The sequence below is a fragment of the Glycine max genome, chromosome 12, assembly GCF_000004515.6.
Source record: "Glycine max cultivar Williams 82 chromosome 12, Glycine_max_v4.0, whole genome shotgun sequence".
Classification (NCBI taxonomy): Eukaryota; Viridiplantae; Streptophyta; class Magnoliopsida; order Fabales; family Fabaceae; genus Glycine; species Glycine max.
Window position 1 is genome coordinate 37,799,951 of NC_038248.2, and position 25,120 is coordinate 37,825,070.

The 25,120-nt window shown below is 32.0% G+C and overlaps 2 protein-coding genes across 4 annotated transcripts; both read left to right on the forward strand.

Annotated features, from left to right (window-relative positions):
* The first annotated feature begins 277 nt into the window (after nucleotides 1-277).
* LOC102669589 (uncharacterized) lies at nucleotides 278-4,103 on the forward strand. Of its 3 annotated transcripts, XM_014765048.3 has the most exons (7): nucleotides 278-594; nucleotides 688-750; nucleotides 848-980; nucleotides 1,785-1,888; nucleotides 1,994-2,165; nucleotides 2,272-2,406; nucleotides 2,496-4,103. In XM_014765048.3, exons 2-7 carry the CDS (start codon nucleotides 710-712, stop codon nucleotides 3,900-3,902), a joined length of 1,992 nt encoding a protein of 663 aa, XP_014620534.1. In that variant the 5' UTR covers nucleotides 278-594; nucleotides 688-709; the 3' UTR covers nucleotides 3,903-4,103. The 3 variants fall into 3 exon arrangements, with proteins under 3 accessions (XP_014620534.1, XP_006592837.1, XP_014620537.1); XM_006592774.4 differs by having other exon boundaries at nucleotides 279-750; XM_014765051.3 differs by lacking the exon at nucleotides 688-750 and having other exon boundaries at nucleotides 279-686.
* Nucleotides 4,104-14,632: 10,529 nt separating this feature from the next.
* DREB5 (dehydration-responsive element binding protein 5) lies at nucleotides 14,633-15,901 on the forward strand. The gene has a single exon (NM_001248171.2). It carries the CDS (start codon nucleotides 14,633-14,635, stop codon nucleotides 15,899-15,901), a length of 1,269 nt encoding a protein of 422 aa, NP_001235100.2.
* Nucleotides 15,902-25,120: the final 9,219 nt, after the last annotated feature.

Sequence of the window (25,120 nt, forward strand, 5' to 3'; positions counted from 1 at the left end):
AAATGTGCCAAATTAACTTTAGGTGAACATTTCTTGGCCATGCGTTTATAATTTTTCATATTTTTAACGCATCAAAATGCATATTTTTTGGTTCATATTTTGTGTCAAAATACTAATGATTTTTATGTTGAAGTAACAAGTTAAGACAAATTAATCTTTAAAAACAAAGACAAAAATTAATCAATCATTAACTTAGAATAACTCTAGAAACTTGGTGTGCATAATTCCAACGAGGTGCATAATTCAAGTTGTTTTGGGCCATTAGAAAAAATCAGTTAATTTGGCTATCGTCGAATTTCATGACCATATTCTTCTAGCTTTTTCCGCAGGGGATGTTATTAAGCAGTTTGCTTAAAAGACGTGTCCAAAAAACTGAGGAGTGGAGCAGTTATTTTTCAAAGAGACCACAACTGTCTCCTTCTTCCTCCTTTCAAATTTAGATTTTAGTCCCACTAATTTGTCACAGTCTGCATTTTTTAAACCACTCTCATCTAAATTGTGGTGGTTCAGTTACTTTCTCTACCATGATCTTCCTTCACTTCTTTTCTCATTACCACTACTCTTTATATCCATAACCAGGTGCTTTTTCATCAGGTTTAATAACTCGTACCTTTTATTTTTTCTCCCTTTGGCTTGCAAAACCTGCTTCTACTCTAAAGCTTATATCTTTACCTCCAATGAATTCAGTAAGTGCCATCAAGTTATAGATATGTTTGACATATTTTTCGGTTGGTCCAAAGCTTCCAAATGGTAACTTAACTGATCAAAGCTTGAGATCATGTTGCTTAACAACCATGCATGTATGAATTCAAGTTTATATAACCTTTTTTTTTTAACTGGTTTGTAGTAAGAAGGCGATCAAACGAGCCCGGTGCCGGCTCAGGCTACTCAAGAACAAGAGGCAGGCAATAGCAAGGCAACTGAGAAAGGACTTGGCTGAGCTAATACAAAGTGGCCATGAAGAAACTGCATTTAACCGGGTTTGTTAATGCATCATAGTTCATACTGATTTTTTAATCACTGTGCATAATTATATTCCTTTATGTCCAGTTTTTGTTTCTAATAAGAGGGAGTTTTTTACTTTTCTTTCCCTTAAGTATGAGTGTTGGAGATGATTTTCCATGAATAAAGTTGCATGGTTGTAGGTCATGTTACTGTTTTATAGCTTAATATTCTACTCTGCCTTGTATTAGTTTGCTTAATTCTCTTTGTAAATCTCAATCTACTGATACTGATAGTATGTGTATTTTACGTATATGTCTTGTGTACACATCTAATTCTTGTGGATTTTGTGTATCCCTCAAAGCCACTTCAGGAATGGTGTTGCGGTAGCATTTGTACAGGATTTATAATTAGTCCTGAATCACAGTTGTAACTAAAATATTGCTCGTGATGATTGATGAATGATATAGAACCACTTGAGCCTCTCTAATTTAAAGATCAGAAGTCTTAATCATGAAGTTTGTTACCATATAGACAATTAAGAACGCCCTGCTTGTTCTGGCTACCAAATAGAAATACAGTAATAATGACGTACCATGTATAAAATTTCAGAAGAAGTAGAACTACAATTAATTACCTTTTGAACTAAATTTTGGCTGAACTATGAAATTCTGTATGCTATAGACATGAAAATACGAATCATTGATTGGATATTCTAATTTAGTAACTTAACTCGTCACTATTGTATTTCTTTTGCTCCTATCTTCTTATTAATAATGTATCTTCAGTAAGCATCCATTTCTTCAGTCCTAAACATTAACTAATTGTTCTCAAAATTTCAGGTGGAACAGCTTATGGGAGATGAAAGCTTAGCAGCTGCGTATGAATTGTTAGATCACTTTTGCGAATTTATCCTTACGGAACTCTCCTACATCCGGAGGCACAAGTACTAACTGCTTTCTACCTATCTAATCTAAATCAAATACATTTACTAGTCCCTTATACTTATAATTCACAAAAATTTTCTGATGCTTCAACTTTCAAAAACCAGGGACTGTCCAAATGATATTAATGAAGCAGTTTCTAGTCTTATATTTGCTTCTGCAAGATGTGGGGATCTTCCTGAGCTCGGTGTCATCAGAAAGCTCTTTGGACAGCGTTATGGTGAGAGGTTTGCAACTACAGCTGTGGAGCTATCACCAGGGAATCTAGTAAACAAAAAAGTACTGTTTTATTTTTATTTTTTTCCAGCAAAGTGTAATATCTTTACTTTATGAAATTTCGTATTTATTAATGATGGATACATATTCATGGAATTTCAAAACAAAGTTGAAAGAGAACCTGTCAGCGAAGTCTGTGCCGGATGATATGAAGTACAGAATGGTGGATGAAATAGCCAGGGATAACTGCCTCCAACAACAGGTTTTAGCCATACAATACTACCCTGATTGGCAACAAGTGCAGGTCACTCTTCTTTACTAGGTTGAATGTATCAATGAATTTATAATCCTCTCATTTACTAATACCAAATTATGTTGAATGCTTTTGCACAGGAGAAAGAAAATAAAGGGTATCAGCTAGTGGAAAGTGATGCCAAAATAATTGACACAATTGGAGGATCTAAAGTCCAACCTTCAGAGATAAAAAGAGATGTCAGATGTGTTACCATTTCCAAACCAAGTGATTCTTGTTCTCTGCCAGAATCTAGCTTAGCTGATACTTCTGCTATGGTGTCTGCTGTTCAGCAATATCCCCCATATTTCCTGAGATATCCTATGGAGAAGAAAGTAGTAGAGATAGACTTTCCTGATCTACTTTCTTCTATAAATTTTGATTTGCAAAACAAGGGGGAAAGAATGGCCTTAATATCTTCTGCACAAAGAGTGAGTTTCCCTCCCTGTTCTGAAGAAATGGTAGATTATGTGGATGACATTAAGGAATTTTCTGTACCAAATAATGCTGCCTGCCAGGACCAAATGCTATTTAAGTTCAGATCTTCTGGTCTGTCAAGGAGAGAAAAAACTCAATTTGATTTTGATGATAGTGAAATGGGTCAAGATGGATCAGAGAGTGAGAACTCAAGCACAAGGACCTCTACAAAGAGCAAAAGGAGACCAGAGAAAAAATCAAGAAGGAGATCATCCTCCATGGAAAACCTTGGCCTTATGGATATTGGATACGTGATATATTATCACAAGCCATGCAAAAGTCCGTTAGCTCAGAAGCATCGTAGCAGAAAGCACCATAAGCCTTCACTAGAAGGAATTTCCCCATCAAGTTATGGCCAGAAGAGACTGATGCTACATGGTTTCTCAGAAGAGGGAAATGTTTTACAGTCAAGTCACAGCCAAGATGGCACAAGGAGAAAACTTTTCAACTTTAAAATGAGTGGCTGCAGCTTGGACCAGCCTTGTTATTTTTGCGTATATGATGATGAAGACTATTTGGAGGCTCAATCAATGAAGCAAAAGAGAGGGATCAGAGCCACACATGTTCAACAAGGAGTTTTGCATGATGAATGTTGTTGTTGCCAACCCTTTTGGGATGATGAGTTGAACCAAGGAATTGAATTGGTTACCATCCCTCAGAGACCAAATAGGAGGAATTATAGTGCTTCAGCTGAGTATCATGTATTCAACTACACAGATTGCCAAGCTGGTAATGGAAACAATGAAACAAAAGAAGAAATCTCTGCTTCTCCCAAAGTTTCCAATCCAAGGACTGGTGGTTCCTCACCAATAATAGAAACAGAAGCTACCTATTCAAGGGCCATGACCATGCCCCAAGAGAGGCACAGAAACAACAAAGATAAGATGTTAAGGACATATTCTTGTCCTTCTCCACATCCTAGTCATGTTCATCCTAAGTTGCCAGACTATGATGACATAGCTGCCAAGTTCACTGCTCTCAAGAGAGAGCGCATGGAAAACATGGACTGCAGTAAGGACCAAAACAAATAAAGGAGGCATATATACAGCATTGTATAGTACTGGCCTATTAAATTTTGAATCACTCATTCAAATATTATTTATGAGATTGTTTTTAGATATCACTATATATTCTTTGGCATTCATCCATGTAAGATTACAATTTAAATTTTACTATCTGTAAGAAATATGAGAAGGTTGCCAATCAATAGAACCAATTGACGATTAGTTTGAGATTTTCATTAATTGGTTTGTGCTTTAAATGAGTATGTCAGAAACTTAGAGTAATGCCAATACAACTATACAAGTATGTTCGTGTACTAGAATATCATACTCTTTTTTGGCTCTTGGAACCTTTAAGAACCAAAGGATTTAAAGGGTCCTAAATAATTTTATTACCTTATTACTAATGATTTTGTCATTAGAAGACAAGAATATAGCCCCTTCATCCTAAATAATTTTATTACCTTATTACCTTCTTGTTTTCCTCCTCTCTTAATTTTCTAGGCTGAAGACTTCACTATGCTTCTATCCTTAATGCTCGAGCCTAGGCACATACATAATCCATAATCGTGTTAAATTCAGGGAGCAAATTCGTACATCAGGTTATACGACAGTGTCAAAATTTTACTTTCAAGACAGTGGTTCTAACAAACAAACAAAAACTTGTGTATGGTTCAACTGATTTAGTTTCTGAAATTGTTTTGACCAGCTAATACATAACAACCGTATGTTATCTTTTTCATTGCCATTTCAAATAGTATTTGAATTATGGAAACTTGCATCCAATTCAAATAGTATTTGAAATGTGATTTGAAAGAATTAATAAAAGATAATATCTTTTCTTTGAAAAGTTAGGAGAATAATGAAAATATATTATAATCAATTTATTTTATTTGATAAGATTTCTGTTGAAAATAAAAGATAATCAGAAATTGCATCTCTTGAGCTATAAGATGGCACCCGGATACATGTTTATAATTTTTTCTATTTGTTGCGATAGTATATTTTGAACTTTTGATCTTTGGTTTCGCTTCTTGTGTTGTGAACACCTTTTTTATCAATCACATGGTCATAGAACTACCACATTTTCTCCACCCTTCAAAGAATTCACCTGCAACTTTTGTTTTAGCATTGTTGGATGGAGAAAATTCTCATCAATTTCTGGCTTCGAAAAACAAATTGAGATTCATCGATGACACTGCCGCCCCTATACCAGAGCAGAACATTGTCTCCATGAATTTCACAAAGCATACATTGGACTAATGACACTGCCAATGTTGTTTGGAGCAAACTGAAGGACTATTTTACACAAGGCGATGAGAGGATATATAGTTGCTGGTCTGCAAGAATCCATTGTCTCTTGGTGGATTATTTCAACGCTTGCAGCACTTGTGGAAGAAATACCATCTTTTGGTCTTGCCAAAGAAAAGGAGAACGTGTCTTAACTACAACATAAAAGGGAGAATGTCTTCACTATAAGAGGAAATTAGGTCAGTGGCCGAAGGTGAAGTTCAAGCATATACATGTTATGCTCATGAACTACTAAGTGGACATTTGTTACAAGTGTGCCTACAAAAGCTGCAAAGTGAAAATATTATTGTGTCTAGTTTTCAGGAGTTTAATTGTTTTTCTGTTATTAACTTTCTAGACTCTAGGAGTTGTTGATTTTTGCTTATTTAAATTTGAAATGATTGTTTGTCTTTGTTATGCCTAAAAAAGGGGATGCATCTTATTTGTGCACTGTGTAGAGCATTTTTTTAATAGATAAGGAATCAGAAATTATGGATTCCTAGGCCTTCCCATTGAAAGATGTACTCTCAGTATGCAGTGTTTTTTTTTTCTTTCTGCACCTCCCGAATTACTTCCTACACTTTCTATAATACTTCTAGAGTGATCATTCCGGAAGCAATTGGGAAGTGCAGGAAGCAATTGCATTCAATACGTCGTTCGGCCTTTTTGCAAAAGTGGCCTTTCTTGCCTCCTGGCCCGTTCCAAAACTTTTCGCACCATAGAAGGGAGGTTGTTCTTGACTTCTTGTTCACAAGAAAATTAGTAGCAGTCTTAAAAAAATGGTAGAAAACTAGTATTGTAATATGTTTATTATTGTAATAAATTATATTTTTTAAATTAATAAATTATATCATAATTAAAAATTGCAATACATAAATTTTTTAAACATATAAATTATAATTTAGATCTATAATAAATAATTTATACTGTGATGCCGATATTATCTTTAAAAATGTGAGACTATAAGAAAGTATTATCACACTATTATATTTTTAATGTAATATTTTTTTTTTCGTTTTAATAAAAAAAATTCCTTTTTAATTGTTCAAAATCAATCTTTTAAGGTTATATTAACAAAATCCAAATTAATTTATTTTATAATTCATACCATATTTTTTTTATCTTTCTTCTTTTTAACGTAAAAATAAAAAATTAGTAAACGGGACTAACAACTCAACAAGAAAGTTAAACGAGTAAAGGAGATACCTGAAAAGTTATCCATGATCAACGATAATATGAAAAATAAAGTATTTATAATTAATAGAAAGACTTTGTTTTTTTAAGTAAGAAATAGATTTTATTAATTTTATTTTCACTAAATAACCAAATAAAAAGATTTTGATTATTCAGTGAAAATGAAATTAATAAGTGTTAAATACATGTTCATTGTTCATGCTCTAATGTTAACGTTAGGAATTAGTTGTTGTTAATTACCATTTTTTTTATTCATGCAAATTAGAGACAGATATAAAAAAAGTTATAATAATTCACATATTTTATTTAATAACGACGCATACATCCTCCTGCTTAACCAGTTGAATTATATAAGATATTATATTTTATTTGCAATAAATTAATTAGTGATGCACTTTGTAATTCATGGCCTAAGGCTAGAGGGAGAAATTAAGGTTGAGCCTAAACTTGAGCTTGAGAGCACCAATTCCAAGTTGACCCGGTCAAACATACAATGAATCTGTCTGATTATGCAGTTAAATTTCTATGGGAACCTAGTTATGGATACCACGAAACAAAATTCGATCTAAAGTAAACGTGCTAAACCCAAAGATGATGATGATGTATTTTGATTATCAGTAATTAATCAGTTAAAGATGTGAAAATAAACAGAAAGTGTATTCAAATTAGTCTAATATATATATGATGCGGATGGAAATCTAAAATTTTATGTCTAATATTAAAATTAATTTTGTACAATCCAAATATAGCTGAAAAAGCAACTAATTGGTGTTGAACTAGTGATGGCAAACCGTTTGCCTTCAGGGCTTAAAAACTCCTGTGCCAACTTAGAAAAGTGAGAAGAATTGAACTAAAGTCTATATCTCATTCACTCATAGCACTACATTGATTAAATAAATATACAAGGCTTGCAGGTAACAAGCTGAAAACAAATTCCTAAAAATATGGGTAGCAATTGATTTTTATTAGGACTGCACAAGATATTAATTATCGAATACCAAACATAAAATCCTTGTAATTAATTAGTGGACCACCATTAGAGGGTGTGTAATTATGAGTGCCAACATATACCTTGAGAGTGGAAAGCAATTGATAATGGAACTATTATACCTAAATGGGGCAACAATGATTATTATGACAATACTTTGATATACGCGCACGTATGCTTCATCCAATTACCTGAGTGATACCGATATAGACAAGCCTTCTTCTAAAATTATAATATTCCTATAGTAATATTTTACACTAAAGTGGTTCTTGGACGATAACCATGCCTTACATGCCAATGGCAGGTCAACAACTTGATATAGCCATAGTTTTTGTTCACTCCATCCCTTGCTTTACTGATTAAGTAATCAGAGTAGTTAATTAATTGATTAATGTGACTCCTTTCAGAACCTCCACCCATGCTAGCTGGAGCAGCATTAGTCAAAATGGGATAATCTTTTCTTTTGGTAAGGTCTTAATTCTAAGTTAATTTACAGACAACAATGGTGCTCTAAAATGGCCCAGTTTCCGTGTTTTTTGTCCGTGAGTGCCAGCCATTTAATTTTTATATTACACAATATAACAATAACATAGCAAAAAGAAAGGCGCCGAAATGTGAAGTAGATGGATAATTTTAAATATTTGTGAGAAATTAATGTAGAATATTGTACTTTTGACATAATATAATGGATTAAACTCAACATTATTCTTCATGAACACGGAAAGTTATATATATATATTCAATATGCGCCATGTTTGGAGCACTTCCAATCCATAAACGAGTTGACTTTGTTTGAACATAATTTTGCATTCTATGGCCACTAGTGGCGATGACTTTCCCATGGATTCAAATGCTTGAAACAAGTAGGATGTGACCTCCAATATATGAAGCAAAGTCTACTCTGCTGTTTGTCCAGCTCCCTTATAAGGAAAGTCATGTTGCCTATTATGTTTAATTTGCCTATGTACTGAGTGTTGAGTCCTAATATTTCTTTGTGTCTCTAGGTCACAATCCATGAAAGAATAAATCTTCAACATAAGTAAGGTTAGTATCCTTGTAAAAAAATTCATTCAACAACACTACACATTAAAATTTAAAAACCAAATCACCAAAAAACTTTTATGATGATTATTCTTGACAAAAAATTGTAGCTCCAAAATCGTAGCCATCGTATACACCTCCAATTTTGGATCATAATTAAGCAAAGGCAAAAAAGGATGCAAGTGGCCAAAGTAAAGGCAAAGGAATGGGAATTGAAATTGAATCAAAATATGAATTAGTTTGTTTGCGCTGGTTGTGCCTAGGAACCCTAGAAGTCTCTAATTTATGGGATGGTAACTCACATTTTCCATTTGTGAGAAAGTGTTAGACATGTCAAAATAAGTGGCCGTATTTCATTCCGCAACATATTCATCGTACATACGTGTCCTAAATTAGTGCTGGGGGAAGAGAAGTAGGTGACTTGCATTGTGTTACCTGGTCAAAGAAACAGACCCCCCAAAATGTTCTTCCTTCAGTGGCATAAAAGAGATGGAAAACGCATCTCCGATGTCTCCACTTAGATATTTTTTATTGAACCCACAAATGTAGGAATTGAAGCCACGTGTTAATTGAATGATATTCTAAGTTTTGTTATTGCTCCTATGAACCATGATGTTGATATTTTCAGGAATATTTGTTTTTTGTTTTTCTGGTTGACTTGGGGAACATTTGGTAATATATATATATATATATATATATATATATATATATATATATATATATATATATATATATATATATATATATATATATATATATATATATATATATATATATATATATATATATATATATATATTGTTTTTAAAGGACATGTATTTTTTATGGAAAATAATCTGTTAAAGTCTAATAGAATTACTATAAATATAATAAAATTTTCTTATCTATATTTAACGTACTTACATAAAAACTTAAAATTGAGACACTGGTTGTCAAATTCACTAGGGGATGATTTGTGATATATACCGGAACCCATGTTTATGTTACTGTTGTTCTTATGATAACTTTTGAGTTTTTCTCTTAACTTTCACCAAATCTGCAAAAACTAGCAGTTATGTGATTGAACTAGTTTATATTTTAATGTACGTTACGTAGTAAATAATAGTACATAGAATATTTGAGTTTTGTTGTAAAAAAAAATATTTGAGACAAAGTTAAATCTATATCAAAACTGCGTTTAAAATAATGCAATCATATTTCCAGCTAATACAATGTATTTGCTTGAAAAGTTGGATATCTAAATTAATGTGACTATTAATGAAATTTATTAGAAGAAGTGTAAGCCTGTGTAGTTTGTTTTTTAAAATTGAGTTTTGCGGGCTAATCACGCTAAATCAATATCAAAATCTTTGTTTTGAATTTGATACTTATAAAGAATGACTCGTCAAAATAGTATCCAAGAATATTAGTTTGAATTAATCTTTCGTACGCTTGTGAGAAAATTAATAACTCTCTTATGCTCCTGCGGTTGAACATGCAGAAATTAGTATCATAAATAATTTAGATTAGATAAAATGTGTAGAAATACCGGGAAATGTACATGTTAAATATTCCATTAATCTTGTAATATAAAAATTGAGTGTTTATCCCTTTCCTCATGAATGTCCATGAGAGAGAAAAAAAAAATTATATAAAACTTCCATACAAGATTGTGAATTTACTCCATCGGTAAAACAGAAATTAGTATCATAAATATTTTAGATTAGATCAAATATGTAAAAATATCTGAAAATGTATTCCCTCATGATAAATTCTCATAATATCTTAATATAAAATTGGGTATTTACCCTTCTTCATGAATGCCCATGAGAGAAAACAAGATATAAAATTTTAACATAACAAGATTGGATGAAAATTCACTATGAATATTGATTCATTCACAGAATTCTAAATATAATTTACAAAATTGATGAAATTTGAAAATTAATTAAAAATAATTAAATTAAATGAAATTTGAAACTTAGTAAAATCAATTAAACAACTAGTTGGTAAATGCAAAACATAAAAAGATATGAGTGCGTGTATGTGTATTGTAGGAAAAAAAATATTTTAAGGTAAGTTTTAAGTTCTTTAATTAGTTAGTTTTGAAAATTTCTGACTTTTTTGTTTAAAAATCAAAATTTTATTAAAAGAGAAAAAATAGTGAAAATGGTGTAGTAATTAAAATATAGTATAATATTAAGAGAATATTCTACTTAAATATATAATGGTTATGTTTAGCAAAGGTAATTGAAAGCTAAAGAGTTAAGCTGGAAAACTTGCTCGTAGTTGGAAGTTGAAAAATTAATTTATTAAATTATAAATGTTCAATAAAATTAGTTGTTGAAATAGGTGAAAAATATAAAATTATAGAAAAATAATAAATTCAAGATTTGTTAAAAAAGGATAATGATAAAATTAGATAAATATATTAAGGTTAAAAATATAAAAAGTTAGAGGTTAAAAACTAATATTTTTAAAAACACTACTTTATAAAACGTTAAAAGTTACTAAAAAGAATTGTTTAAAGCTTTTCAATTAGAAAAAAAAATAAAAATTAACTAAAATGTCTTACCAAATTTAATTAATATAATAATAAAGGAGATGATAATTTTTTTTACTAAAGTGTCAAAGAAAAAAATATAAACTCATTATTAGCTATTTTAAATGGTACATTAAAAACTATATATTAATAAAATAAACATTACACCAAACACCTAATTCTAATCAAATAATCTTATAAACTAATTAAATTAATTAATTAAAATAACTTATCAAGTATCATCTCAGGTCGGTAAATTAACTTCAGGGGGTTCTTTTTACAAACTAATTACTTAAAAGAATCTATTTTAAAACTTATTTTGAGGGGATCTATTTTTACAACCATTTTACCGTCTAAACTGGCAAAACACAATAAACAGGAACATCTTGTCGTCCATGTTGGCGAAATAGGTGCAGCATAGGGGCAGGGACAGTTTTTGCATGTTTCGTTGTGGGAGCAAAATACAGGGTATTTCGCCATTCATACTGGCGAAATAGGTGATGAAATTTAAAATTTACCAATTGATTAATTTAATTGTCATATATCCATTTATTGTGTTTTGCCAGTTTAGATGGTAAAATGCTATTGTTCACGTATTTCATCATCTTGAAGACAAAATGATTGTAGAAACAAATCCTCTCAAAATAAATTTCAAAATAGTTCCTTTTAAATAATTAGTTTGTAAAAAGAATCTCCTGAGGTGAATTTGCCTCTCATGTCTGTTATCAAAAGGTTTTGGTTGGCTTTGATATTTTGTTATCCATGTCATATGACTTTGACCGATAACAATATTCAACATTATGATAATAAAAAAAAAATGTAAACAGCGCACAAATAGTAAATATATATAGTAGGAGAACAAAATGATGGAGCTCTATAATGGACCACCGACACGTGCCGATTTTCACCGACCTAAATGAAAAAACAATGTTATGGTGTTGACTTTGTAACGACAAACATATCCGAGAGTGGTTTCAGTGTTTGAATCCTTGGCATTGTTCCACCGAAAGTGAAAGTGAGGTGAGCAATACGTGGATCCTGTGCCTGACACAAACTTGCACTGTTTCACTCACCAGGTTTTCTTTACCCACATGCAAAGAAAATTGAATTGATCGCAGCCAGATGAAGAATGAGATTGACCAAATCAAATTAGCACCTAGCTTTGATTGAATTCTTTATGACACAAAACGCACGCGGAGTTATTAACGTAAGTAAGAAAATTCGATCTCTGAAAATTACTACCAATTAAGTTTTGGAGTTTGATTTAGGGATTTGAATTTCTTGATATTGGAAAAAAATTTGATAGTGAAATTAAGAGAAGATGATCATGAGCTCTCATTCTCAGTGTGTAGATATTTCCAATGGCGGTGATGGTGATGAGTTTTACAATAACTTTTTTTTAATGGTTAAACATCACAAATATTTTTCAATCTATTAAGTTAGAAACTTATGTTGTTTGTATATTAGTATTGTTGATTTAAAAAAAATTCACACAGAAAAAATTAAACATATATTTTTTCAATAAATAAATTATTTATTCTAATTTTTTTCAGACATGAACACAAGAATCTTACACTATTGTGTCAACTTTAGGAATTATATGTAAGGATTTCAATAATGAAAAAAAAATAAAAAAGGGGAAATTAGAGAGAATAATACTTAAAATGTTTTATTTGAGGTTTATATATACCTCATAACATATTTTATTACTTATGATGCTTCAAGCAAGTTGCTTTTATATGACCTAATTAAACTTTCAAAAGGAACACTTTTCAAACACTAGCTTTTCATATTTAATAACACATTCTTTCTCTCTTGCATTCTTATGTTATACTTCTCATTTATGAGCAAAAGAAGATGCTTACTTTTTCTTCTTTATAAAAATGAAGTATAGGAATAATATTTTTGTTTCGCATTAGAAAACTAACTCTATGCTGTCTAATACGTGCAACCTGATCACGAGCCTTCAATGAGTGTAATAAAAGTTTGTGGTCGATGATTTTGGTGAAAAGGCTCAACGTAAAACTGGTCATTGTCTGCATATGTTAGAAATTGAGCCAAGCACATTCCAACCTAATAAAAAGCAATCAAGAGCTTTATCCGACCCAATTCTTCGACCTTTGTTCACATGTCTCCCCAGCTTAAGACCCTTAGAGAACCATAAAGATGCATATATATCAAAAGCAGGCAAACATATCAATGAATGTGTTCTATTTCTAACATCCCACATTCACATGATGCAAAGAATATCCTAAACACTATGGAAGAAGAAACCATCTTTGGAGCAACAACCCTCATGCAATGTACTATAACCATGTCATTATAACCAATATATGTTCATAAATATATTTTAGAATTTACTTGAATTAATGCATTGTTGATTTGTTGTAGTTTTATTCATATAAAACTCTTAACCAATCACTAGGTGTCCTTTTTAATCTTCTTTAGTACTCTTGATAACGATGGAAAACTTTTTTCTTAAAAAAAAAACTTATAATGTGCTATTGTATCAATTACTTTTATAGAATTTGGTAAGAGTAGTTAATTAATTATTGTACATTGGAGATTGAGAACAAGCCATGATTCAGATGAAAATTCTGTTGGTGCTGCTAGAGTCATCTCTAGCTGAATTGAAAAATACTTCTGGATATAATTTATTTTATTTAAAAGCATAAATATCTTCCACCAAAAATATCTGTTGGTTTATTTTTATCCTTTTGCTCTGAGTGCATGAATCACCACCTTCTCCTCCAAAGCACAATCACTGTAAAATGCTTTTTCATCAAGTCATGAATCTTGTTTCAGATTTTTTTTTCATCTTTCTCATAAAATAGTATATATTAAAATAGAGTAAAAAGAGAATTTCTCTAGAGAGAAAATATCTTACCAATGATGGTGCGACCAATCAGCTTCAACACATCACGCTTATGGACAAACAGCACAGTTACATAACTGTTTTCATTGGGTGTCCTCTTGTTGCAACATGTGGAAAGCTAAAAACATAGGAGATAGTGAGATACATTAATCTCAAAGTGCGTGACCCAAACGTGACCAAAGGCGGTTGAGGCTTGTGTGAGCATGAAAATTAAAGCAAAGAAAGGAGGAGATTTGTGTTGAAGCAAAGACACAACCGTGTGGGCCCCACTTTAGCCAACCAATAAGGGAACTCTCCAACTCTATGCATGTTTTTTTTTTTTTTCTCCAATTGAATTCATAAAAAAAGAAAAAAGAAAAAGTTGGATTTAAAGTTTAAACCCCTTTCTGGCTCTCATATATAAAAACCTCTCTCCCAACACTCTTTTGTTCCTCACAAGTCACAACACAATCTCCCCTGCTTTCACCACCTGATTGAGTTCTCTTTGTCTTCCCACAAAAATTGTTACCACCAAAAGAAAAATCAATCATCGCTCTGATCCCCGCTTGCTCTCTTCTCTGATTTTTGTTCTGTTCTTTCTACAACACTAAATTTAAGATGGGTAGGTCTAAAGGAAACAACTTTGGCATCCGATTCTGTTTTTGATTTGATCGGTGTACAGATTCTAAAATTTTGTTCTTTCTTTAATTGGACGACCAAATCTGTGAATCTGAGTCCTGAACTTGGATCACTCTGATTCGAATCTTTCTTTGGCTCACACCCATCTTGTTATTTGTCATTAATTTCCTCGGAACAAGAACAAGGTTTGATTTTGAGAGAGTGAGCAGAGTGTTGTTTATTTATAGACACTCATGGCTGCAGCGAACAGTGGCAAATTCGATGTGGGAGATGAAACTCACAAGAATTCACGAAAGGGTAGTGAAAGCCAAGATTGGGAGATTGAGAAGGGAAAGTGCGTGGATTGTTCAAGCTCTCAGAGGCGTCAATGGAAGCCAGTTTTTGATGACGTTTCCATCTCATACAATAGACCCTTCAAGAAAATCCGAAGCCCCGATCGCCAAAACACAAACCAATCTTCTTCTTCCTCTTCTTCTTCTTCTTCTTCTTCTTCTATTCCTTTTCAACCTTCACCTCTCTCTAATCCTCCTTCAAGAATAGTGTTCCCTTTTGCCTTTGATGGTTCCCAACAGCACCCCATGCAATTCCCTCACCAATTTGGAACCACAAACCCACCTTTCCCTCACCCTTCTCTCCAAAACCAGCAACACCAGATGATATCATTTGGGTCTTCCCAACAACATAATAATCTCGCATATCCACCCATCATAGCCAGTGATTCTTCTTCACTTCTACATCAACATCATCATCATCAACAGCAGCATCAGCAGCACCAGCAGCAACTTCTTCAGTATTGGAGTGACGCGTTGAATCTAAGTCCAAGAGGAATGTTAACAAGATTGGGACCAGATGGAAGGCCATTGTTTAGGCTTCCAACACAGCCCATAAACACAACAAAACTCTATAGAGGAGTGAGGCAACGCCATTGGGGGAAATGGGTCGCTGAAATCCGTCTTCCACGAAACAGAACGCGTCTCTGGCTAGGCACATTTGACACGGCCGAAGACGCCGCCATGGCCTACGACCGAGAAGCCTTCAAGCTACGAGGAGAGAATGCTAGACTCAATTTCCCAGAATTGTTCCTCAACAAGGACAAAAAAGAAGAACAACAACAACAAGAACAAGAAGCTTCTTCGCCAGTTCTTTCAGCTATTGCAAAGCAGCATGAACCTTCTAGTGAACACCGTGACGTCCCCATAGAAGAGTCTAATGAGAATGATTCGGGTGACGCCACGGTGAGCGATGACCAGGTTCATGCTACTACTGAGAGTTCCGAAGGAGTTTCTCAGGAAATGGTTTGGGGAGAAATGTCTGCATGGTTCAATGCTATTCCTGCTGCTTGGGGTCCTGGTAGTCCCATGTGGGATGATTTGGATGCCACCAATAATCTTCTTTGCCAATCACACATTCCTTTTTCCAATCCCAATCAACAAGAACTCAATGATGCTGAGAGACAAGAACAAAACACTGGACCAGGTTACTTGTGGAAGGATCAGGATTGAAATTTGAAGTTAATTTTCTATATACCTTGCTTCTTTCTCTTCCTGGTTGCATATCCATGATTATCATTTATCCATCATCCACTCCTTCATTACATTTTAGGACACTTTGATGGTTCCTTAGTTACTTACTTCTCACTCACTGGTTGCAGATATTTTCACCACACAACCTGTGAACCTTGCCTACTACTACTCCTATATTCATTTCCTTTTTAACTTCTTTTCTGAAACCTTCTGCTGAACTAAGGCTCCGTGTATTTCAAGGCCTTGCAGCATTTTTTTTCTTTTACTTGACTATTTTACACTATTTTTGCTTTTGTTTTTTTTTAATATTTTAATGTAGTAAGTAAAGGTAGATTGGCATGACCAGGGAAGAAGGAGACGGTTTTGTGATTTCCTTCTCGGTTGCTCCATCCGTTATGAGCTATGTTTTTCAGCTCCAAGGATGGTTCATATATATATATATATATAATCATATTACTTCATTTGTAGTTTGTACGCTATCATGTTATGTATCATTTTTTTTGTTGTTATATTACATATCCAGCACTTTACAGTATTGCAGCATCTATATATGTGAATGTAATTCGTAATTAGCGTACTACTTTGCTTATTTATGGTCCACCTTTCGTCTTCCTATGTTTTTGTTTTGTCCAATTAGCAAGCTATGGTTTGGATATGGTTAACTTTAAGACAACTGAAAAAGAAAAAAAAAAAGGAAAATAACAAAACATTAAATATCTACTATACTTACCTTGTGTTATAAGTTGGAGTATCAGAGACCTAGGTCCCTACTCTAATATTCAAAGCAGATAATGTTGACTAACATCAATCTACTACCAGGGTTACCACTCCACCGTCTGTGGGGAAACACTAGGAATTTCTAGTTCCCATACGTTTGACCACGCAATGATTTTTGAAGAAGCATAAATTTATTAGATTTGATACCAGCCTAGCTAGCTATAGTTTGCTACCTACTTTGGCCAGAAATAGGTTTGCAGAAGAAAATAAATAAATAGGAGATAAAAAGGTTAGTGTGAGATGAATAGGAAATAACAATAAGCTCATGAATAAATTGATTAAAATTTACAGAATTATTAAGTTTGAATTCTGAATATACCATCATATTAAATATTTGGAGAAAAAAATTCATTTATATATAATAGTATTATTCAGCTCAAATAGAATTTCGTCGGTGAAGATTATATGTAATTTAGACAAAAAAAATAAATATAATTATCCTATCTAATTCTAACATGACTGTCTTTATTATAAAATATTTGTGTTCTAAAAAAAGATAAATATGTTTGATACAAAAAGGATAAATAAAAAAATGGGAGACATGTGAGGCTCATTAGTTATTTTTATTTCATTTCTCTATAATTTTAGTCATTGATTTTTTTTCTATTTTTCTTAAACTAAACACTTTTATTTTCATTTTTATTTTCACATATTTTTATTTAACTTTCCTATTTTCATGTATCAAATTTCTCACGAATTTCTTTCTTTCCTTCGAACTTCTGGGGTCAACTTAAGCACCACACATAAAATTATCATATTTTAAATCAATTATCTCATTATATTTAAACTATAGTAAAATTAACCCCTTGTTCAATTTTTATCTAATTGAATCTTTTAAATTCTCATTTTTTATTCAAAATATTGACATCAAATTTATTTGTAGTATAAATTAAAACATCGACTAAAAGTATAATTAAACTAAAATGAATTGTCAAGAGGAACATGACTGCTGGCAAGACTCTTGTCTCTTGAAATTATACTAATATTTTAAGTTCAATCATTTTCTTCTTCTTCTCTCTCTATCCATCGTTTTTTTTCCTCTCTCTCTAGTTTGAGCAAACTTGTGTATAACCAAAATAAGACTAGCTCATATTCATCTCTTCTCCCAAAACAATTAAGAAGTTTCTTAATAAAATAGTTTTTTGGCCAAATATAATAATACAAATGATTAACTTCACGTCTGAAAATATCAAACTCGCTCATCATTGAGCATGCAATCATGTACAGCTAATGTTATGTATCTTCTTTTGGTTTATTATAGTTGTTGGTGGGCATATTCTACTAAATATTATATGTGCAATATTTTAAAAGAAATCATTGTGCCTACAAAAGTATTAACAAATCACCTAATGAATATAACTCAATAAATAACATACGTTCAACTTATAAAAATATATATATCCACATTTAACATTCAATCTTTCTAATTCGATAGTAGGATTATCTTTCATAAGATGATACATGTGGAGAATAAAAAAAATAATCTCTCCCTAATAATATTTGCTTAAATTTGTTTTACAGCATAGCATTTACATCAAGGAGATGAATATTCAAGATCCCTGCAAAGATGGGAAATTCTTTACCACACTCATGATAACATTTTTTTAAACATTAAACAATTTTGTAAAATTACTAGAAATTATGTTTTCCAAGAAATATAATTGTTAGGAAGCATATATATTCTCAAGAATGAAAAAAAATTACTTGCCAAATTTGAGGTTGTAGCAAATAGAAAAGATGAAATCATAAAATGATTAGAAAATAAAATCAAAATAACTTAAAATACACTCAAAGTAGGTGTGATAACAAAAACCCAAATATTAAGGTTAGTGATAATGAGTTGTTTTTATGTGAATAATATTTTTCTTCTTGACTAAAAGTCCTTGGCACAATTAATTTGGTATTTAAATTTCTTAACTTTTACAATTTGATTCTCAGTTCAAACAAAGAATTGTAACTAAATATATTACTTTATTTCAAAGTAAACTGACCCAATAAAATAAAAATTAGTTAAGTGCTGAATAAAAGCTTTAGAAACCTCATAGCTAAAAAAATAAAATATTTTTCTTCATGACTATATACCATTTACAATACTTTCTAATATTTTTTATTTTTTATCACATTATTTATCAATATTTTTTCCCTTCTCTTGCTATTTAATTTTCCCCCTAATTATAAAAAAAAATATAAAAGGAAAAATGTTTTTTTTTTAATTTTCTCGACTATGAATCCTACCAAATATGGAATCCAAAATTGTCTCTTCTATCTTCATGACAAACGAGAACAAATAAAGGACAAAAGTAAACGCAGACTTTCCACGTTAATTATTGCAACTAATATTTTATTTTCAAAGGATAATTAAGTATGTTGAGCACAAGTGGGCCCAATCACCGGCCCATGAGATCATCACATTTCTTACTTGCGACGGCACGATAACGATGAGCTTTAACATGATTAAGTGATTAACAATGATGTTAATACAAAATCATGTGGTTAATTTAACAGCATGATAACGATGATATACATGTACAAGGTAATATTGAACGATAAACAAAATATCTAGGAGCAGGATGCTGGTGACGTTGCCATAGTTAAGTAGGTTCACTCTTGATCCTCATCTATCTAAACCAAACCTAATCTTTTAATGTCGGTGTGATGAAGGGAGCTGCCATCAGCATTTGTTCATTATAAATAAAAATATAATAAACGTTTAAAAAAAATACTTTTTTTCTTCTTCCCAACTATAATATTTTTGGTATGTACACATGTCACTAGTTTTTAATTTGATCCTTGTATAAAAATAAATTTTTAATTAAATTCCTATATATAATATTTTCAATGTCATCTTTTTGTTAGTTTGTAGAGATTGATGAGACTGAGAATTTATAATAATTCACATATTTTTATTTAATTAATTGAATTAAATCGTTTGATATTTTTAAAGCCATCTATATTTCCATTGCTTTTGCTACGTCATTTGTTGGAGTTGTTTAAAAATAAACTCGATTAATCAAATTGAAAATAAATGTTACATGTAAAAGGGACAAAGATATATCTCTCTCTACATGTTGTAGTCATTTTCAATTTGGTTTGTATACTTCAATAACTTCTAACCAATTTTAGTGTGCTATAGCATCAACAAATTATGGAGAGAAATCTGAAAATGATGATAAATGTAAAGAGTAAGTTAAAAAAAAAAATATAAAGAACATAATAAAATAGGTATTACATATGAAGACTGCTATCTAATACGAAGGTTCTCACAAATTGATTACGAAGTCGTGTGTTTGCATTTTCTTTTAACTGAAGTTAAATAAAATATTGTTAAAAAATAATTAGTTTGAGGGAAACCACTAACTAGATCCTTGAGTATAAGCAAAACTACACAGAGGTGGAGAAACAAAAACAGTAAGACATATACTTTTATTATCTTCAAGTAATTCTTTACATATCGATATATATTATATGGTGTTCTATGTAAAGAATTTTAGACTAGAAATAGACTTTTCGAATATATATCATACCATTGTGAATCATAGTTATCAGAATCATACAATTTACTACGGTTCACAGGGATAAAACTGGAAGAAGACCAGCTGTCATTGTGATGTGCGAACGAATTAAAACTACCTGAGTAAAAATTGATTCAAACGAAGATTTTGGAACATGGATTAGTTAGAACTTAGAATACGTAATCCCATGCTCAAGTTAACTCATTAAAGGAGATAAGGTTAGTTATTTGTACAGTTCTGATCAGCCAATTAAAACATCATTGCATACATCACTGATAAGGATAGTTTTGATCCCACAAAGAAGCCAAATTAGCCAACTGTCTAATCAGTTTCAATTCAAGAGTGAGGTAGTAAAAGCAAAGAAAACCTTTTCAACAAGTTCAGAGGCAAGTGGGTTTCGAAGCTCCTTGATTTTTCTCCAAGTTGCCTTGCCTACAACCATATAGCCAAAATCGTAATTGCTTTTCCTACTATTTGTACCATATCCATCACCTATTAGTTTCAATCCTGCATTAATACCTTATCCACATCATACCCAAACTTCAAGTAATTAGAAGCAATGCCTTGTTCAATTCAAACTAGCAATTACATCTATATCTACCAACACTGATGCTTACATGGTCTTCTTTGTTACCACAAACCTAGAACCATACGAAACAAAAAAGAAGAAAACGATTTCTTATTCATATAAAAACATCTGAGATTTGACTAAACTAGTGGCACGACCACCACCAAGATGGGCTTGTGGATCAACTAGAACAAAGTTGTTCTAGCTTAATTAATGATCACAAAATTGATGCCTAAATATACAACCGTATTACATACTGTTGGGTGATCAACATTCTCACAAAAATTATACCATAGTAAAAATAATAACAAACAAGAATTTAATATGGTTTGACACATCTTGTCTATGTCTATGTAACCGTCTCAAAATATATTTCACTATCACAAGAATGATTAAAAGATTGTAACTCACCACAAATACTGTATCACTCTACAAACCCGAGTATCCCACACAATAGTTACAATAAATGATAACACTTTCATACAAAGACATTTTTTTTCTCAACAAAGTAACTGTGATTCACAATTTCTCTTCTCACACAATCTCTTTTCATGTGTTATATTTCTCCACTAATTTTGTTCTCTATAATAAATAAGTTCTCTTGAAAGTTGAAACAAAAATAATTTCTAATATATCCATTCAACTAAGGTTCATCTAATAAAATACAGTATTTTACTTTACATTTAAGCCACCTTAATGTTAGTGATAAAAATTTAATTTTCAATATGATGCATGTATCTTATCTTTTGGCTTGAAAATTTACACATACTTAAAAGAAGAACTTTATCAATTATAGTAATTCTATCTAGCTACCTGGTTTGAACAAGATTGTGGTTTCCATTGAGGATATCTGTGACCTCAAACCAAAAAATTAGTGCCACAACCAATAAAAAACAGAGGAAGGTATAGTTATTTATAACTGCAGCAACTTTTTCACAAGACAATTCTTGCAGAAATAATAAAGCAATCAGGATTGGATATTTCTTAGGTGGAAGCAGGTATGCCTCTAAAAAAGCTCAAGTACTAGTATTAGTATGAATGCAGGTATAGAAATTGTAAAATTGTAATTTCCCTTGTGGCATAAACTATCTATTTCACAGAATTAGGACACTTAGTCACACTTGTCTATGTATAGTGTATACAACAGAGGATATAGGATCTCTTCTCCCTATAGAACCAAGATAATGTGTCAGTGGTCTATACAAATAGACAGTTTTATTTCAAAAGGGTTGATCATACCACACTTTAGCTAAAGGAACATGAAATTTTGAAAATGCTGATAATCAGTTGGAGACTTAGTTTCTTTTTGTAGCAAAATGATCTAACGAAAAGAGCATTAGATGGAAGAAAGTAAGACGAAATAAAATACTATTAAAGAATCCCACACCTCTTAAAATGTGCCCTCATTTTTGGGGTGAAACATGAAACACTCGTTAATTTAAAACCATTACTCAAAAATCAAAATCCTAATTGGCTGGCACCAAATCCCAGATTGAGCTATCACCATCCTTTAAATTAATCAATCAGATGGTCATACAAATTCCCTTTTGCCATTTCACTCTATATGAAAGCTTTGTTATTCAATTGGTTTCCGCTATCAAGCAATAAAAAATACTAGTATATAGATATACTGCATGCTTCATCATATTATAATGCAATAGTTTCTTAAATAGAAGCCTGCACTTAGGTGCTTCAAGCCTACAATAGTCATGCTATTGTGAAGGTGCAATCAATACATGACACTTCAAAGAACGCCACAGCGCCTGTAATTGATTCTGTCAAAATAACAGACATAATTCACTAACAACAAAAATAGCACTTCTATCACTTTGATCATGAAAACATGAAATGATATTGTTAATTTGGCTTTAATTAAACTCCAAGTAGAGGCACTTTGAGATATCCATGCATTGTTACATAGATATGTCTGACCCTTGGAATCAAAATGGCCCTAGAATTATACACTGCCTACTTTTCCATTACCATTGCTCAAGCTACCCTCTGCCCATGTGGTTCCAATGCTCATTTTCACATTTGCTTATTCGACTAACTTAAATACATACATAAACAATACTTCGTACCCCATTGTCCAGAGGCTCTTTGCTATGCGAAGGTATGGGGGAGGGATATTGTACGCAGCCTTACCCTTGCATATGCAAAGAGGCTGTTTCCGGATTCGAACCCATGACCAACAAGTCACCAAGGCACAACTTTACCGCTACACCAGGGCTCGCCCTCACAAATACATACATAAACAATACACATATATTTTTGTCGTGTTAGATGAAAATGACCAATGGCTCTTTGACGATTCCAATCGTATACTTGCTTCCTTTCTACAATCCCTATCTACTGTTTTGTCATGGATTGTTCAATCTATATATCCACAGATAAGGATCAACATTAAGATGCGTGAGTGTAGGAAGATTCAGACTATAACATGTTTAGGAAATTTTGGTTTATAGCCCTTTTCACCTATTGTACTTATCTTTTGCAAAAGATTAACAACACTCTAGATAAATTTGGCAATTGTTTTAATTGCCATAAAAGGCAAGAGAATATACAATAGTCAAGTTTTTCTTTTTACAAAGATTACATGTTTCCACTTCAATAGTGATCGATCAAACACAAGCACTTCCTTGTTGCTACTTACAAAGTGAAATTGATTCAAATGATAGATAACTTAATTTAGAAGTGCTGCAAATCACCATCCCTGGAAAGGAGAAGCACATATACGAAGTATCTTTACATGTATATTTGGTGACTAAATTTCTTACTGCTTAAAACCTCAAACATACAGTAACATACAGAAAGGAGTAATGTGATAATTAATGTATCATCAAATTGTGTTAAAAAAAAATAGTGGTGATTTCACATGTATTTTTTATAGAAAACAATCCTACTCGAGTCTACAGCTGATATGATAGGAAGAGGAAGATAATGACTCAACACTTGAAAGATTATGTTTAGTGATTATGTTTATTGATTTTGGCACCAATTCCGTTAGTGGGTTTCTGCAGCAGTGCTCTATGTTTTTGTAATTCTGTTAGTCCTATAGTGCTCTCTATTAGTGCCTTAGAGATTCTGTTATTAGCTTTTGTCTTGTAGCAAAGGCATAGGACTATATATACTGGAGGTGGAGGTGTATTAACAGAAGGGATATGCAAAATTATAAGGAATTTCCTCCCCCACTGTCTTAAGCTTCTTCCTCCTTTTGTATTCTGTGCTTTTATCTTTGATGTTCATAACAACAGCACTCAAGTAGGGTAGAAATGCTATGTAAAGTGGGATTGTTACGACAAAACCCTCTCGGAACACTTAATAGATAAAAGTACTTATTCATGATTTATTGATGCATATTATGTGAAGTATCTCATGCTATTATTAGTAAATTTTTATCTAACAATAATATCCATGTTTGAATTGATAAACATATATATTTAATGTGTGTTTGTTTCTGCGTTTTTAATACACGTTCTCCTTTAATTTTACATAAAAAATGGGAGAATGACACATAATCAAGACATTTGTCAATTCCACGTATCACCATCAAAGTGCCCGAAGCCTTACTAAATATGCTCTTATAAAAGTCTCACATTTACCAGTACATTTTTTTTTTTTGGATATACACTTACTAGTACATTGAAAGCTAATGTTTTAATACAAATTATTGTAATATTAAGTGCATATTAGATGGCTTTTTACAAGTATCCCATTGTTCACCCTTGAGGAAGCCAGTTCTTGCTACATATGTAGACACACCTTACCTGAAGTGTGAGAGCCTTCCAAGTGTTGGATCTTGTGGCCTCAATAATCTTAAGAGGGATAGGCTTAGAATGCAGAAGAAGCAACAACAATCAATTTAATAATGTTCTATAAACATGCAAGGCAAAATTGATTGCAATAACATAAACAAGATAAGGGAAGAGAGAATGCAAACACAGTTTTATACTGGTTCGGCCACAACCCGTGCCTACGTCCAGTACTCAAGCAACCCACTTGAGATTTCCACTATCTTTGTAAAATCCATTACAAAGTCTGAACCACACAGGGACAACCCATCCCTTGTGTTCAGGAATCCTTTACAACAAGAGACTCACAGTCTCTTAACCAATCTCATTGAATAAGAAGAATGGAAGAAGAATTCTCTCTTCAAGAGAAGAATATTACAATGAAGATCCATGGATGAACTCTTAATAGATGTGCAAGTGTTTGCCCAAGAGTTCTTTGAGAGAGCATTTGACAATGAAGTTCTCTTGGAATCTCTCTCATTTTCTTTTGAGAGGATAAGACATTTTGGACCAGCAAAACTCTCTCTTCAATTTCATCCCAAGTCACACA